The 16,396-nt window shown below is 39.8% G+C and overlaps 4 protein-coding genes across 7 annotated transcripts in view; 2 read left to right on the top strand and 2 right to left on the bottom strand.

Moving 5' to 3' along the window:
• Positions 1 to 16,396, bottom strand: part of LOC117792586 (GPN-loop GTPase 3) — a 28,651-nt gene that overhangs the window by 11,392 nt on the left and 863 nt on the right. Inside the window, exon 3 of one of the 2 annotated variants that reach the window (XM_034632785.1) lies at positions 10,663 to 10,821. In XM_034632785.1, the coding sequence (XP_034488676.1) occupies positions 10,663 to 10,821 (159 nt within the window). Of the gene's footprint in view, positions 1 to 10,604; positions 10,822 to 16,396 lie in introns of those variants that run through there. The other variant, XM_034632786.1, reaches the window with a different exon arrangement.
• LOC117792587 (non-structural maintenance of chromosomes element 3 homolog) lies at positions 6,548 to 7,593 on the top strand. Its single transcript, XM_034632787.1, has one exon. It carries the CDS (start codon positions 6,619 to 6,621, stop codon positions 7,435 to 7,437), a length of 819 nt encoding a protein of 272 aa, XP_034488678.1. The 5' UTR covers positions 6,548 to 6,618; the 3' UTR covers positions 7,438 to 7,593.
• LOC117792585 (inner centromere protein) lies at positions 7,492 to 10,517 on the bottom strand. The gene is made up of 2 exons (XM_034632783.1): positions 8,515 to 10,517; positions 7,492 to 8,458 (listed from the first exon to the last, which is right to left on the bottom strand). The coding sequence occupies exons 1-2, from the start codon at positions 10,417 to 10,419 to the stop codon at positions 7,586 to 7,588; spliced, it is 2,778 nt and encodes a 925-aa protein (XP_034488674.1). The 5' UTR covers positions 10,420 to 10,517; the 3' UTR covers positions 7,492 to 7,585.
• On the top strand, positions 10,903 to 16,389 carry LOC117792583 (glutathione S-transferase 1-1). Of its 3 annotated transcripts, none has more exons than XM_034632780.1 (4): positions 10,903 to 11,684; positions 12,425 to 14,457; positions 15,279 to 15,426; positions 15,486 to 16,389. In XM_034632780.1, the coding sequence occupies exons 1-4, from the start codon at positions 11,229 to 11,231 to the stop codon at positions 16,044 to 16,046; spliced, it is 3,198 nt and encodes a 1,065-aa protein (XP_034488671.1). In that variant the 5' UTR covers positions 10,903 to 11,228; the 3' UTR covers positions 16,047 to 16,389. The 3 variants fall into 3 exon arrangements, with proteins under 3 accessions (XP_034488671.1, XP_034488672.1, XP_034488673.1); XM_034632781.1 differs by having other exon boundaries at positions 12,428 to 14,457; XM_034632782.1 differs by lacking the exons at positions 10,903 to 11,684; positions 12,425 to 14,457 and adding an exon at positions 14,955 to 15,008.

Here is a 16,396-nt window from a genome sequence, read left to right on the forward strand (position 1 = left end):
TCTGTATGTGGCTGTGTCTGTTTCTGTGTGTGTGTGTGTGGGTGTGTAACTGCTGCCAGAAGTCGTTGGGTTTTTGAAATTCATCAAAAGGAAGGCTGTGACTATGGAAATTTGGCAAGGCAACGACTTGTCAAGTCAACTCAACGAACTTCTTTGAACCGGCCAATGAAAGAGTCAATTTCAATCTCAATCACAATCCCAAACCGAATAAGAGTTTCAATGAAAATACCAGCTGACAGTTATTACGCCCACAGCTATCAATTCTTTCTTGGAATCTACAAATAAACTCAGCCAATGACTTTGGGAAAATAATCTGTTCTCTTTTTATTACGATTTTACCAAAGCAATTTTAAGCTGCGCCCCATAAAATTCTTGTCGCTGCAATTTTTAAAATGCCATCAAGTCAAAACGAAGACGCGCCCAGAAACCGTCAGCATACATCAATGGCAGTGCATTAATATCTTGGCCAAATCTGACTGATCCGTCAAAGAAATGTGACTCAATGAATTCAAAGACGTCAAAATTCATAAAACTTCAAGGCACAACTTGCCCACAAATATCATATAAATGTGCACCACTGTCTGTTATTGTTCTTTCTCGTTTATTTGTTTTTTTTTTTTTTTTATTCGAGTTTGTTTGTTCGTTGTGGTTTGTGTTCAAATGCAAAAAATTCCAAAATGCGCTTTTGGATATTGCACAAACTTTGGCCAAGTGTGCACCACAATTGCATGGCGGTAACCATTTCCATTTCCATTGTTCGCTCTGTGGTTTCTTGTTTTTGTTTTTCGAGCTTATCTGTTAGCCAGTTGCCAGTTGCTGCTGCATAGAATAATAAAAGAAACAACAACAACAAAAAACCACATTGCACTCATTTTTGAATGGAGCAACAAGCTGCTTGAAAAAATAAGTTATGTGTTCACGAAAAGACATAAACAACTGCACTCGAAGGTCCCTAGAATAGGTGAGTCATACTAAAGAAACAGAAATTCATGGAATAACCAGGTTGATAAAAGCATTTAATAATAATATTAATAATTCCAGAGAAATCTATATTCAAATTTTAAAGTAAATTTAAATAATGTTGGCAGCTATCAAATTTTATGCTTCCCGTACTAAACAAATGACTTAAGCAACAAACTTATTTAGTCATAAAACAAGTTGTACAATAAATATAAAATGGTATTTTCAAATAAATATGCCGAAATAAAGTTCAAACATTCACACCACGAATAATTAAGTGTATAGATTGCAAGGCCAAAAAGAGATGCTCGTTTGAGCCAGAATTCAAATGCAAACCTTTTGAGTCATTTAAATATTCAATCGAGAATTCTGAAGAAATGCCGTTGAAATCGTGAGATACCCCAACTTTATGCAGAACGTTATTTAGTCATGATGTCATATTTTTTGAAAATAATTTTGGCTTTGGGTTTTTTTTTACTTTTGCTTTTGGGGCTTACAATTTTATCAGCGTCTGCCTTTGGTAACAAGCGCAGCCGCCTTTTTGAACGCATTTTATTAGTGACTAAATGCTCATATATACAGCTGAAAGGGTATGTATTTATATATACATATATATATAAGTGGTCTGCAACCGGTGTTGCTGTCTGCTTCGGTCTCAACTTCGCCTTGTGTTTGTTTTATATAGGAGCAAATATTTATACATACGATACGGCTGCATTTAAATGCAAACTATGTGTGTGTGTGTGTGTGTGTGTTTGTGTTTATACATATTACATATACTATATGTCTGAGGCTTGCATTTGTTTTCGACTGCGTTGCTTTACTTTTACTTTCATATGCAACTGGTTGCTGGCGTTGACTGAATGGGGAAGCAGCAACAACGGCTGCAACAACAACAACAACAACAACGCGTTTTGTTGGGTGTCTCGCCAAAGTTGCAGTCTCCAAGTCACGGGCTAAAAACGAAATTGTTTATAAAGTGATTGTCAATCATTTTTGGTGGCATGTCGCTTAACCGCTTTGACAACACCAGCAACAAAAGCAACAACAACGGCAGCTGCTACACAAACGCAACTTGAACCATGTTTGCTTGGCCATTTTGTTGCTCAATTAAGTCAGCCAATATGTTTTATCAATTAATTTTGGTAGCATTTATATATTTTTAACTAATTTTATTATTCATTTAAATGCCATTAAAAATTGTAAACTTAGTTTCAACTAATATTTTCACTAGAAACTAAAAACTAAACGCATCGTTTACGTAATTCAGTCCCAAAAACATTTAGCTCGATTTCAAAATAAATTAGCTAAATGGTTTTAATGAGCAAATAAGGAAAACTAAGGCAATTTAGATCACACAAATGTTTGTTTTTGTAATTGTTGTAATCGGGTTGCTTTGGGCCACAGAAAACTGATTTCATTTTGATTTCACGCTTCAGTTTTTGGAGTATTGCTTTAATAAAAATTTAAAAAAAAGACGAAGAAAATGAAGACATCTTAAATGAAAACCTTATACTGTATGTTAGTTACTCGTAGATTCGTCGACTTGGCCTCCGTCATCAAAAATTCATTTGCGCTTTTATGTAACGTGGAAATGAATTTTCGACTTTGCTTTCGTCTATCTCATTTCTATGTAGATTTCTGCATTAAATTCAGGCAATTTTATAATCATAGAAAATTGTTCAACTTTCGCTCAACTATTGTAGTATCACGTTTCTATTGATTAACCAATGACAACTCACACGAATATCAAGTTACTTAAATCAATCTTCAAACCAGCTTTGATTGAAGTTTAAATAAAAAATAATAAAATGATATAAATTTAATTAAAAACTTTTATTTGTAAATGCACGTATTTATATGATAAAACTTGTTGGATAAAGGAAAATTTCTTTTATGTAGTCTTTAACACTTTATTTTAAATGACTAGTCATATCCAGTAAATGACCCACTTTGTCTAAAATAAAGCATTTTATAGTGTCATTTAAATACTTTTATTAAGTTGTTTGACATTTTAGAGTCGTTGACATATTGACCAGTCAGCCAGTTAGCCTTTAGGCCATGACCATGACCATTAACTGATCTTTCGTAGACATCTTGTTGTTAAATTTATGCGTGTTTGAACACGATGCGATACAAAAATTATAATAATTATTAAAAAATTATTGCAAATTGCAGTTGGCTTTCGGCAAAGGTGTTGTGAAAGTTTTCACACAGGAAGCGGGCCAAGATTTATGTAATCTTTTTATGGTAAATATTTTTTTACCTTTTTATCACTCACTCTCCCAGTTCCCCATCAAATCCAAATGGTAGCTCAAGGCTGTTTGGGCAGAAAATCATCGACTGCATATTAAGTACTCCTACAAAAAAAAACAGTGTGATTCAGATTTGTCACATAAGTCGCACAATACGAGGCTGGGTAAAAAGTGGTCGATCGACCTTCACAGGCTGCGAAAGTTGGTTGAAAAACGTCACGGTAAATGTTCGAGTAATTCCAGAAAAAACGGCAATTGAATTTTACGAGTGTGAGCAACTGTTTAGCATTTGCACAGCATTGAGAATTATGTGAGGTATTTTTCGTTAGCCAAATGACTCACTCTGTGGGTATTTTAACGCTCATTTATTTTGACCAAGCTCGTTGATTTATATGCAAGACGCAAGTGTTTAGTTTCACGTTTAATTGTAAACAAGATGGGCAACAGCAAAGCTTTTTATTAAATAATTAATAACATAGCCATAAGTATAGCACATAATTCTGCTGGCCCACTTCAGAGCCAACTTGTAGATGAGAGAAACATAACAAGCCAGTTAGAATAGCGATCGTGATCGTGAATCTAAAGTATTGCTCTTTGAAAAAATTGAAGGCAAAATCCAAAACGAGTTGCAGCCCCAGAAAACAAAGCACCCAAGGAAATAAATAGATAAAAATATAAATAATAAAAAATACAGTTTGCGGATGACCTTCATAAATTATGACTGCAAATATTTTGGTCAAAGAAAGATGTTGTACGCTGGTAAATAAATCAAATAAAATCCGAAACTAAAGATATTCATGCTGGTCAATTTATAAGCATTAAATGTGACCTTTGTAAAACAGTTTGATTTGGCAATGCAATGTTATGCCAAACACTTTGAAAAACTAAAAATACTTTAGATCCGCTTAGCGCTAAATTGTTTACTCAAATGCGAACATTTTAATGGAGATAATAGACTGATAGACTAGACCCCCCTATTGCATGCGTCTAATTAGACTCGCCGCAAACACGGTGCGTATACGCGATTTAGCATGCACGAGTAAACTTAGTATCTACAGATGCATAGATACATTAATTTGTCTGTCATTAATTATTACTATTGTTGTAATGCTATTGCCTCATCGTATTGCACAGTTACTGTTTAGCGCATAATGTAGTTATCAGATAAAAACAACTGATCAGTTATGGGGCATCTATTTGGGGCAACAGAACGAACAGACATCAACTTAGCAATGCAAATTAGTTAGTTGGTTTCAAATCAAACATTGACATGAATAATGTAAATGTCTATATGTATATTTACAGTAGAGAAAAACGTTGTTAATTGCCAAGTCTTATTGATATTTAGCAAATTCCATAACTGGTCTCTCAGCACGGTAATAATTCGATTTGAACAAAATGCCGGCTCTAAAGTTGTTGGTGCCTCAGGCGCGCGTGCACCACAAGATCAGCCTGACACCAGTTCGACAAGAATGCCAAACAGCCCAGCTGAAGGTAGACCACTTTCAAGCACAGCACGCCACCAAATGGAGCCAAGAATTAGCCGGCTAATCTGACTCAATATTGTTCTGGCACAACAGCGGATGTTGTTGATTGTTTTAGCTTATTGAAACATGTAGAACAACTAATAATATAAACAATTTTTAATAACATAAACTTAACGATTTTTTAATAAAATAGAATGTGAAAGCAAATATTCATAATAAATCGATTAGAAGTATCAAATATCTATAATAAATCGCTGTTAGAGCATTTCAGCCACGACTTTCGCATTTTCAATATTTCAATTTTTTGTTATAAATTTATAAATAGTTTTTATGTACGAATATGAACAAAAACCCGTTGACTGTTGAGATCGCTTGCTTCATGATTTGTGATTTATCATGAAAATTCTAAATGACTTTGCGGTTGTCAATTGTTAATTTTTAATGGCTAAATGGCAAGTTCGTTGCCGCAGTCATTTGCCAAAGACCTTGACTTTCTTTTCCAAAATTTTCTTCATCAACTACAAAAACAATTAGTCGGACGGTCATAAAAAAATCGCACTTGAAGCTGGCAAAGTTGACATTACAGTGCGCATTTTGAAAGCAAAAATGTTTATCTTTGTGTAGAAAGCCAAAGGCAAATCGTTGACAATGAGTCTTGTTATTGTTTACTCATGCATGTGGCTAACAAAGTTTCTATTAAGCTTGCGGCATTTCACTTTACAATGATCACGATAATTATGACCTTTCCTAATATGAGAATTCCTCAACAACATCTCTTTCATATGCAAATTCTACTTTTCGACATTTGAAAATTCTTATTCGAGCATAAATTGAATTTCTGCTTCTGACAGTTGCTAACAAAAGGCATGCATAAATTATCGAATAATAAGTTTCTTTGTCTTAAAAAGGCGCTACAATGGCAAATCAATTAAATATTGCCGCCTGGGCAAACAGCCTTCCGCCTTTAGTTGGCAAAAAAAGTAGGAGATCCAGGCTGATACTGAGACCGCAACAGGTATTTAACTTGTTTTCACTAAAACACACAATTCAAGGCAATAAAGTATGTATGTACACATGTATTTATGTTTAACTAAAACCGGCAGACGGGTCTCTTAGACGTTGTCTGGACGCGTGTCTGCACAAAATGCATTTCAATTTCGTTGCGTTGGCTATTTGTTGGTTTTAGTCTGAAGACTGGTGAATGTTGACCGTGCATGTCATTCGAGTTTAGTTTTGAAAGTTGTCTGCTTCCTGCTAGCCGGCTCATATTTTTGTCAATTTAATTTAAAAACACTTTACACAATCTCAATGAACAAAGACGATCAGTCAAATTTCTAGTGAAATTTATAATTTGAGCACTCTTCAAACCGACTGCGAGAACGCACCTCAGTTGACTGAAAGTGAAATTAACTGAGCAGCAAATAAATCAATAAAAATCATTGACACCATGCAAATTGTAATACTTACAAGTACTAAGCCAGCACTTAATTCAAGTACTTTGGCACACTTGAATCCATTCAACGAGTTAATTGAGTGCAAAAGTGCACAGAGGCACGTTTTTTATTGCTGTCATGGCCAATGCAGGCAAAACTTAGGCAGATTAAGTTCCCAATAAAGCTATTTCCTTGTAAAATTTTGGTTTTCAAGTCGATGATAAATACAAATTATTCAGATAATTTCAAATTCAACGACACAAATTCAACTAATCTATCGTGCTATCGATTACCGTTAATGATTACAGCTATCGGTTATACTTAACGATTAACAACACTAGCACTTAACAGTTTGTCCGCTTAAAAGTTGGCAGCACTGTTTACTGTCCGCTTAAGCGTTGGCAACTCTACACCAATTTGTAAACAGTTAATGTTCGTTTCCCGCTCAAGAAATTAATTTAATTGCGAACTATTCTATTTGTAATGGCCAGCACATCACGCCGTGGCGCTCGCCGAGCAAATGAATCGCATTCGCAATCGCGAGTCGCACAATCCCAGTCGGAACCTCAACATGACACGATAGATCATCAGGTGCGGGCCGTGCTAAACTTTATTTTGTGCCATTCCTCTAACAAAGTTCCAGTTAAAATGAGTGATTTAATGACGCTGGCGAGTGGCAAAAACGAGTTGGCAAAACGACTGCCATTCGTCACCCAGCTGCTGGAGGAACGTTACGGCATTAAGCTTGTTCTACTGGAGGGAGCACCCAAAAGATACATTTGTCTGGCCGAATCTCCCATGATGTCCATATACGAGTTGAAAGCCTCACAGCGGCCACAGTACACAATGCTGTATATAATTCTCACATATATCTTTCTGCGCGGGAATCGCATTGAGGAGGATAAGCTCTACGGCATGCTGGATGCGCTAAACGTAAATGTGCACGAGGAGCATGGTTACTTTGGCGACAATATATCCAAGCTGATCGAGGATACATTCGTAAAGCAGCAGTATCTGAAGCGAGAACGCTCCCAGCTGAGTCCCTACGATGACCCCAAGAATTACTACAGCTGGGGATCGCGAGCCAAAAGCGAGTTCACCTACCAACAGATTGTGCAGTTCGCATCCAAGCTCTTTGACCAGGACGCCTCGTTCTTCCAACAGCAGCTTATGATGGCCGAGGGAGTGGACAATCCGGATATGTTGCAGCATTTATCAGTTGCCGCCAATCAGACAGAGAGAAGCTACTTTGATTTAAATGACGAATCTCAAAATGCCAGCATGGAGGTCGACAGTCAATGAAGCATTTGACCAAATTCCAATAGTCATACACAGATATAGAATATTATTTATCTATTATTCTATAGCGAGTCAACAAGTTTCATGTATTTTAAAAATAATTTGTTACATTGCAGTCGTTTATATTAAATAATTGCTTATTGAATCATGGCTAATACTTGGCATAATCTGTGTCCATTATTAGCTTGCCATCCTTGTCTTTAAGACGCACACGGCCATTGGAATAACGTGTCTCTTGGCTGCCATCCGGATAGACGAGCTTCACGGTGCCATCTGGATATTCCCGGCGTTTGTTTAGCTTAGTATGTATCTCCTTCTGGCCATTGGGCAGATTTAATATCTTGTCACCATTCCGGAGCTGAACTAAATGCGTGCCATCCGCATAGCGCCACTCTTCCAACTTCTCTGCATCACTGGGATCTACAATTTTAATGGTATTGTTGGGAAAGTGTATCTCAATGATGCCATTCTTATGGCGATGCTCGGTCTGTCCATTGGGAAATTCCAATATCTCCAAGCCATCCAGATAGCTGGTGTGCCATGTGTTTGTCTCCGCATAGTAATACTTGACTGTACCGGCACGTATGTCAGTCTCCTTTATGTCCTTGTTAAAATAGAGCATGCGCACACTCATGCCATCGGCGCTGATCTTCTTAAGATTACCATTCGGATACCAAATATCCTTACTGCCATCCGCATTCACAATCTCACGCTTGAACTCGCTATTGCTGCTGTTGTTGTTATCTGGAGTAGTTGTCTCGGTTGGGATTGCCGTGACAGCTGCTGGTTTGGCAGCTGCTGACTTGGTTGCAACTGGTGGAAGCACAACTTCATCCAGTTCACCGGAACTGCTGGAGGCATAGCTTTCATTCAACGGCTCCGGTTTCTTGCGACTGCGACTGCAGCTGAGGCGACGACTGGACACGCGTTGTCTGGTTGATTTGTCCTTGTCGATGTCACCCAGAGATTTGCTGGGGCGTCTGCCATTCTCATCCGTATGCTTTGTGATCGGCAGTGTAGTTTCCTGTAATAGTTTTAATATGAGATTCAAACGATTTTCAGTTATAAAACAATACCTACCAGCTTTGGCGCCAATCTGGCAATGTTGCGATTAATCTCCTGCAGCATTTTGCTGTTGTTCTCTCGCGTTACCTTGACCAGCTCCTGCTCCAGCCGCTTGTTCTCGCGGTTGAGTAACTCGATCTCGTCATGCAAACTGCGTTGTTCCTTTTCTCCGGCACGCAGTTGAGCTCGGAGTCGCGCCTGAGCCGAGACATGTGTCTGTTCCCTCTGCTTGAGCTGCATCTGGAGAGCCTCCACTTCCTGCTTGAGTGCCGCCAGCTCCCTCTTCTCCTTGCTGTTGACATTGCTCTTTTGCATACGCATTTGCTGCTCGAACTTGCGACGTTCCTCTTCGATCTTCATGCGCTCATCATGCAAATAGATTTCTGCTTGTATTTTCTCATCGTGCACCTTTTCCATGGCCTCCAGATGCTCCTGGGCACACTGTGCCTGATTCACTTCATGCTGCTGCTTGAGCTTTAGCAGTTGTGCATTTTGCTCCTTGAACGTGGCAATTTCAGTCTCCAATTCCTGCAGACGAGTTCGAACCAGATTCGCTTTGTTTTGCAGCTCCTGCGTCAATGGTTCATCAACAGGAGCTGCCTTTGATTCATGTGTCTTTTTCTGTTCCAGAGCCTGAAACAAAGCTGCTTTGAATTCCTCAAAGAGCTGCACATTCGTTCCATCCTGTAGTGTTGTCTCATCCGAATATTCATGCGTATCATTGGAGTCTGAGAAGCGTACCCGCACCTGCGTCTTTCCTGGTAATCGTCCTCCTCCGGCCAGCCTTAGAGGCGTCAAAGTGCTGTTCTCCTCGTCGTCATCGCGTTCATCAATCGCCTCCGAAACTTCCGGCTGCAATCGCAATTCCCGCATCTGTTGGGTAACCACAATCTGATCGCTGTCATCAGCGGCGTCGACGTCACGACGCTGCTCCTTGCGTGCCATAAATGTACGGATACAGCTCGAGTTCATGTCGATGCTGCCTTCACGCGCCTTCTGCTCCAGCAACTCAAAGATGCTTATGTTTTCGTCATTTTCAACGCAGATTTGCGTCGAGCGACGTTGCAACACGGGCGGCTTTATTTGCTGCGTGTCCAGGACTTTGGCCCAGCAAAGATTCCTCAAGGCACTGGGACTCATCTCACGGGAAGACTCCTCGTCATCGGCCGTCTGTCCTTTTGCGCGGTCTGTGTCGCTCTGCTCAACAAAACGCACCTTGGGTGAAATAGTGGACACGGTATTGCTGGACGAGGCAGACGATGACTTCAGATCTGGTGTGGAGCTGCACACGGTTTGGGCATTCATCAGCAGCTGTTGAAAACGCTGTTCCTTGAAGGACAACGGAGATGGCGGCTTTGCGGCTGACTCAGCAACTACTCTGGGCTGCTTTCTGGTCTTTAAAATGCTGCGCTTTTGTGGCTTACCAGGTGCAGGTGCACGATACTGCGGATGTGCATTGGCAAACTTGTAGCGCGGCAAATTGTCCAGGCGCAAATTATCGGGATGCACTTTGAAGCGCTGCTTGAGACCTTCACCTCTTCGTAGAAATGGACGTTTGGGCTTTGCTGGTTGTGGACTCGTTTGATTTGCAGGAATCTCAACCAATTCCAAGCCTCTCTGTTCCATCTCCTCCTCTTGCTCCTGAAAGTCCGCATGGCGCGGCATTTCTATGCTCAGCATTTGTTCATCCTGCTCCGATGCATCGGAATCGTCCATTGGATCCAGCTCGTTGTGCATCAATCCGAGCATTTGATACATTTTACGCTGTTCCAAGCCCAACATTAAACGCTGATTATTTTGACGCTCCTCCAGCAAACGTTTTTGTTCCTCTTGCCAGCGATTCAGAGCGGCCAAACGCGTTGTTATATCCTGTTCCGTGGCAATTGGGGCAGCAATAGCATCTTCACCAGATTCTTGCATATTTCACTGTAAATTTCTTAAAAACTACGTATTGTTTATTTTTTTTAGGATCTGACGCTATGCATTCAAAAAAGAAGCCCAAATAAGAGTGTTGTAAAGCGTCGGTATGGCAATTTCATAACCAGGGTACAAACCCTAATAGAAAAAAGCACTAATCAATGGGAGCATAAAAACACATTTAAAACAATTTTTTCTATATTTGTATTTATTCTAATTTATTTACATTAATTAATGTGGCTAAATTACATATCCGCTTCTTGTTCTTCGTTTTCCTCCAGTTCATCAAAATCGCGCACTTGCACATCAGCATCTTCGCCAAATTGCAAAATACTATCGATCTGTAACAAAAGATCACCAATGCTCTCCTCGTCCTCCGTGTCTAGTGGGAAAAAGCGAACCAAACTGCAAAATAAATATTTAAATTGTTCAATAAATATTATAAATATTTTAAATGCTACACAGTGGCAACGCCAACAAGGTAAAATAGTTTGCCAGCCCTGGTATCAAGCAACAAATTTTCGTCGCGTTGTAAAAATGTGTGCATTAACGCAACCTTAAAATTGTATATTTATCTTTATTTTATGTAATATTACAACTCAAGAGTTGAGTGTACCCACTACGTGCAAAGCTTTGAAAATATTGACACCATAAATAAGTGTGTCGAAAATACCACCAAAAAATCCCAAGCGACAGCAACAACAAAAGCAAAATCGACTCTTTTTCGATACAACATTTTTTGGGCACACACCAAAAACGGCAAAGTAACTAAAAAACGCTGAATTTACGACCGCACCGTAATTCAAAAAACAATGGATGAGCACCATGACATGGACTTGTCCAAGGTGTATGTTGTTCGCTCCGCCAAGGGCGTGGACATGCTCTGTGTCGATGATTATCTTTATCATTTCGATCGCATTGGCAAAAGCAACACATACCGCTGGCTGTGCAATCGTCGCAAGGATAAAGTGACACCATGCCGATCTCGTATTTCCACAATTGTGCCCGATGCCATGGACAAGGCCACGCACATTGTGGTCGATGTTATACAGGGACATGTGCATCCACGCTGCAGCGATCATGAGATCACAAAAGTCTCACAACGCAAGCGTTTGTCCAACATGAAAATGAATGATGCGTACAGTACTACACAGCCAAAACGAGCCCGATTATATGAGCGTGCTACGGCGGGACTTAATCCACCTGAATGGATATCTACTAGCAGGGACAGCGACTCACTGCAATACTCCTTTCATTTGGACTTTGAGGTGTGGCACAATGTCGATTTGTTTATGCTATAATGACATTTGCTTATGTTATGCTTCTTATACCCCTATGACATCTTGTGCCCATTCAAAAGTATAAATTGTGATTGCAATCTCATGTTCCTTTGTTTATACGGTGCATTCATGAATTGTTGAATAGCAAAATCAAAAACTGCACCCTGTTTATGAAAAACACTCAACCATTTACAAATTGACAGAAATTTACTTAAAGAATTGAGTCGAAACTCATATTCAAATTTTGTGGTTGTCCAAAACATATAGTAGAGTTTCTGACAGAATTTCATTAAATTACTTAGCAAAGTAGAAAATGGTAACTTTTTTTTATGTATAATTTTGTTGGATAGTATAATTCATCAACTGATGTCTCATAAAGCACGGTCACACTGTTTAAATTTGGCAACATTTTTAAATGAACAATATTGAAAACTTAAAAAAATACCAATCCTTTATTAATTTAAAAAATTCTCTTTTTTAATCTTCAAAATTCAAAAAGAAATAATTTCTGAGAAAATTACTATCTTGAGTACCTTTTCTAATCTTTTAAAAAGTTGGAGAAGCGATAGATTTGAATATCTCTAAAAGAATATTATATTAGAAAGTAAATTTTTTTCCCCATTCAAAAAAGTTGGTTTCATTAAAGTCCTCGTTAATTTATATTTTCTGTTTGATCTTGCTTTAAAGAAATGTATATTAAACCTTGTAAACAAATTTACATTATTCAGCAGGACAAGGATCGGGTTTATATGCTACGGCGTCGGGATGGTCGGGTCATGGTCTGCATCGATGGTCACTTATACTATCTGGCTGGCAAGTCCTACAAGGGCGACATGTATCGATGGACGTGTGTGCGGAAGCGTGACATTGAATGCACCGCCAAAATCTGCACTGAGGCGACATTGGCTGGAGCACATCGTTTGCACGTTACGGATTCGGATGCACATATACATCCACACTATTCGGCCGACAAGCTGATGCAGATGTTTGCCAGGCATCAGATTCTATTGGTGGAGGATGAGCAAACCGTAGAGGTTCTTCAGGAATGCCCCAATCTGGACTACTTTGATCCCGAACTAAGTTTCGAGTCCCAAATGAAGGGCGATGATGTGGAGTCAATAATAATTGAGGATTGTGAGGATAACTACGAGGAGTACAGTAATGTGGCTAACGAGGAAGTGTCCGAGTCGGTGTTTCCGGATCAGCAGCAAGAGCAATCCACTTCCTATGCTGATGAAGACACTAAATGGCCAAATGGTGCGGACATTATTGATAATTATGAATCACCTGCAGACTATGATCCGCTGACGGAGACGGATTTGACCAAGTTCACGTTTTTGCCCTCAGCCAAGGGTCGCAAGGTGCTCTGCCTGGATCGGCATCTCTTCCACTTTGACTCGCAGAGTCGGTCCAATGGACACATGTTCTTTACGTGTATTATGCGACGCGATAAGCAGCAGAGCTGTCATGTACGCGTCACCCTAGATCCCGTCGAAAATGGACCAGAGGTCTTGCGGATCAACGGTGAGCATACGCACAAACCTGATCTCCAGGAGATTCAGCGGCGTATCAATCAACAACAGAAGAGAAAGTGCGACTTTATTCTGCATGTCAAGCAGGAACAGGATGAGTCGCTTGGCAATGAAGTCGAGTTCGAGAGTAATGACGAGGAGGAGCAGGAATATGTGGAGGAAGCGGCGACAGTATCTGAACAAGACAGCAGCTATGAGCAGCCAAAGGATCAATCACAGCCCGACAATTCAAGCGACAAACGTCGCAATGTAACCATGAAAAAAGTCATTGGTATTGATGGCATCAAAATGGCACCCGAGAAGGAGAAGGTCGCCTCCATGATTGTCCAGTATATGGACGATGGCGCCGACAACATTAGCGCCAAAATAGAGATACTTCCCAATACCTTGGACAACTTAGGAGCCACCACATCGACGCCCAAGCCACAATTAACCAATACACGTAAGAGACGCGCCAACACACAGGCAACAACAATCAATGTCAATCAGATAACGCCCTCCGACATGGATCTGACCAAGATATGCACTCTACGCTCGGCGAAGGGCAGCGAAATGCTTTGCGTGGATGGATATATCTATCATGCGAAGAATCGTGGTCTCATCTCACGCAATTATTGGGTGTGCATCAAGTGCCGCGATCCGGAGATCAATTGCAAGAGTCGTATATCAACGGCCACCCAAAAAGACGGATCGATACGTGTTCTGCGGGTTTACAACAGCCACAATCATCCATTCAGTGAGGATGACATTAAACGACGACTCTTCAACGAGATCAACAAAAAGAACAACAAGAAACTCAAGTTTCGACCACTGCACTTCATTGGCAAGTCACTGGAGCAAATCAAACAGGAGTTTGGCGATCTGGCTGTCGAACGCCTCAATGTGTCCAACCTGACCGATGGCATTGTTGTCCACAAGAAGCCGAGGAGCAGCACAGGCACAAGTCATACTGGGATCACTTCCACAACAGCCTCAGGAACTAGAGCAAAAGTAACTAAAGTAGCTAAGAGAGTAGATGCTACACCCAAGATTGTGTCACAGGTGGAGGAGCACAGTCAGCATGACTATGATGAGGATGGAGTCATTGTAGAGGAGGAGGAGGAGGGAGATGGCGAGAATACAACTTTGCACGAGGATAGTGAATTCCTGACTGTGGAAGATGACAACGCGGATGCAATCATCGAAGTAGTCGAAGAAGTTGCAGACATGGAAAACTATGGCACCATTGAGTAAGTATAGTCGGTTGATTCCCTGGTTAAATTACCTTATCTTATCACTATCAATCTAAAGGTTGATTTTCGATCGATCGGTTTTAAGGCAGCTATATATGACATTATGATTAAATTCGGTAGGTTTTGAGATAAGTACAGCCAGAAACCATAAAGACGAACCTGTACCAAATATACATTTAGTGGGATTGGTTAAGATATCTTATCTTATCTTTTTTATGCTACAGGTGGCTTTCGACTGGGCTACATCGACACAGCTCGACGTACTGATCCAGAATATATACTTTTTGGGGCTCCAGTCATTTCGTGATAATTGCTTAATATTCTCTTGAAATTAAAGAATCTAAAATCCTTTCAAATATAAAAGGTATCATGACTTATATTAAATTAGTTTAATCTCCATCTCAAGTAATATTAGGGCATTCAATAGTCGACTATGAATAAACTCTGTAACTTGAAATGTTGAGCTGTTATTCAACCTTATTAACATTCGAGTTAGTTGAGTTTAAGAGCTGCGCGTGCGCACATCATTTTTATAGCGCATATTCCAAGTAAATCTGCTATAAATACAAATTATTAAAAAAATTTTTTTGTACTATATATAAATATAAATCGTATCTATGGTGACACGCACACAAACAAGATGTATTTATAAATACCCCTTGCACACAAAAATCACCAAACAAAAGTGTTTCTCAAATAGACACACAATGTATTTTAGTACTTTCACTTTTGAATAATTACAACAAGCGAAACCGGTTCGACTTCATTCCCACAAATCTATATTAATTTGCAATTGTATTTTGTATAATTTTGAATAGACCCATTTATACGATGAAGCTGTACGCCGTATCCGATGGACCGCCCTCGCTGGCCGTGCGAATGACTCTGAAGGCGATGCACATTCAATACCAGCTCATTAATGTGGACTTTTGTGCCTTGGAACATCGTACTGAGGACTACGCCAAGGTGAGAGTTAGAGAATAGCAGCAATCAAATAAGTTTCTTACGAAATCTTCCACCCACAGATGAATCCACAAAAGGAGATACCTGTGCTGGATGATGACGGCTTTCATCTGTCTGAGAGCATTGCCATTATGCAATATCTGTGCGATAAGTATGCGCCGTTATCGACACTGTATCCGGTGGATCCCAATGAACGGGCTTTGGTCAATCAGCGGCTCTGCTTCAACATGGGCTTCTACTATGCACCCATTTCGGCCCACAGCATGGCGCCCATATTCTTTGATTATGAACGCACTCCCATGTCGCTGAAGAAGGTCGAGAATGCGCTCGAAGTGTTTGAGACATATTTGCAGCGCTTGGGCACAAAGTATGCGGCATCTGATAATGTTACCATTGCGGATTTTGCATTGGTATCATCCACACTGTGCCTGGAAGCTATTGACTTTGATCTGTCACCTTATCCGCTGGTACAGAAGTGGTATTCCACCTTTAAGGCAGAGTATCCAGAACTGTGGCAGATTGCTAACAGCGGCATGCAGGAGATCAATGAATTCGAGCACAATCCCCCGGATCTATCGAACATGGAACATCCATTTCATCCAACACGCAAATCCAAAGCCTAAACCAAGTGTCGAATTGCAGATTTAAGTGCATTTTGCTGTGCTTGTTGCAGCATTCATATATATGTAATATTATGTATACAATATATAAACATTAAAATCAAGGATTAATACCAATACAATTCAAAGTGTTAAGGAACCGAATGTTCTAACAGATTGTACATTATGTATGTATTTAAGCCTTACTTTAATTTAAAGTAATTATATACTTTTTCCGTTTAGTTTTTAAAAAGGATTTCTTCGGTTTCGACATACTACTTATGAATTTATTAGGTTCCCGTATTATTCCCTGTTTAAAGCATATTTTTACACAAACCCAATAAATATATCACTGTTTACTAAAAGATACCGAC

The sequence above is a fragment of the Drosophila innubila genome (assembly GCF_004354385.1).
Source record: "Drosophila innubila isolate TH190305 chromosome 3R unlocalized genomic scaffold, UK_Dinn_1.0 2_E_3R, whole genome shotgun sequence".
Classification (NCBI taxonomy): Eukaryota; Metazoa; Arthropoda; class Insecta; order Diptera; family Drosophilidae; genus Drosophila; species Drosophila innubila.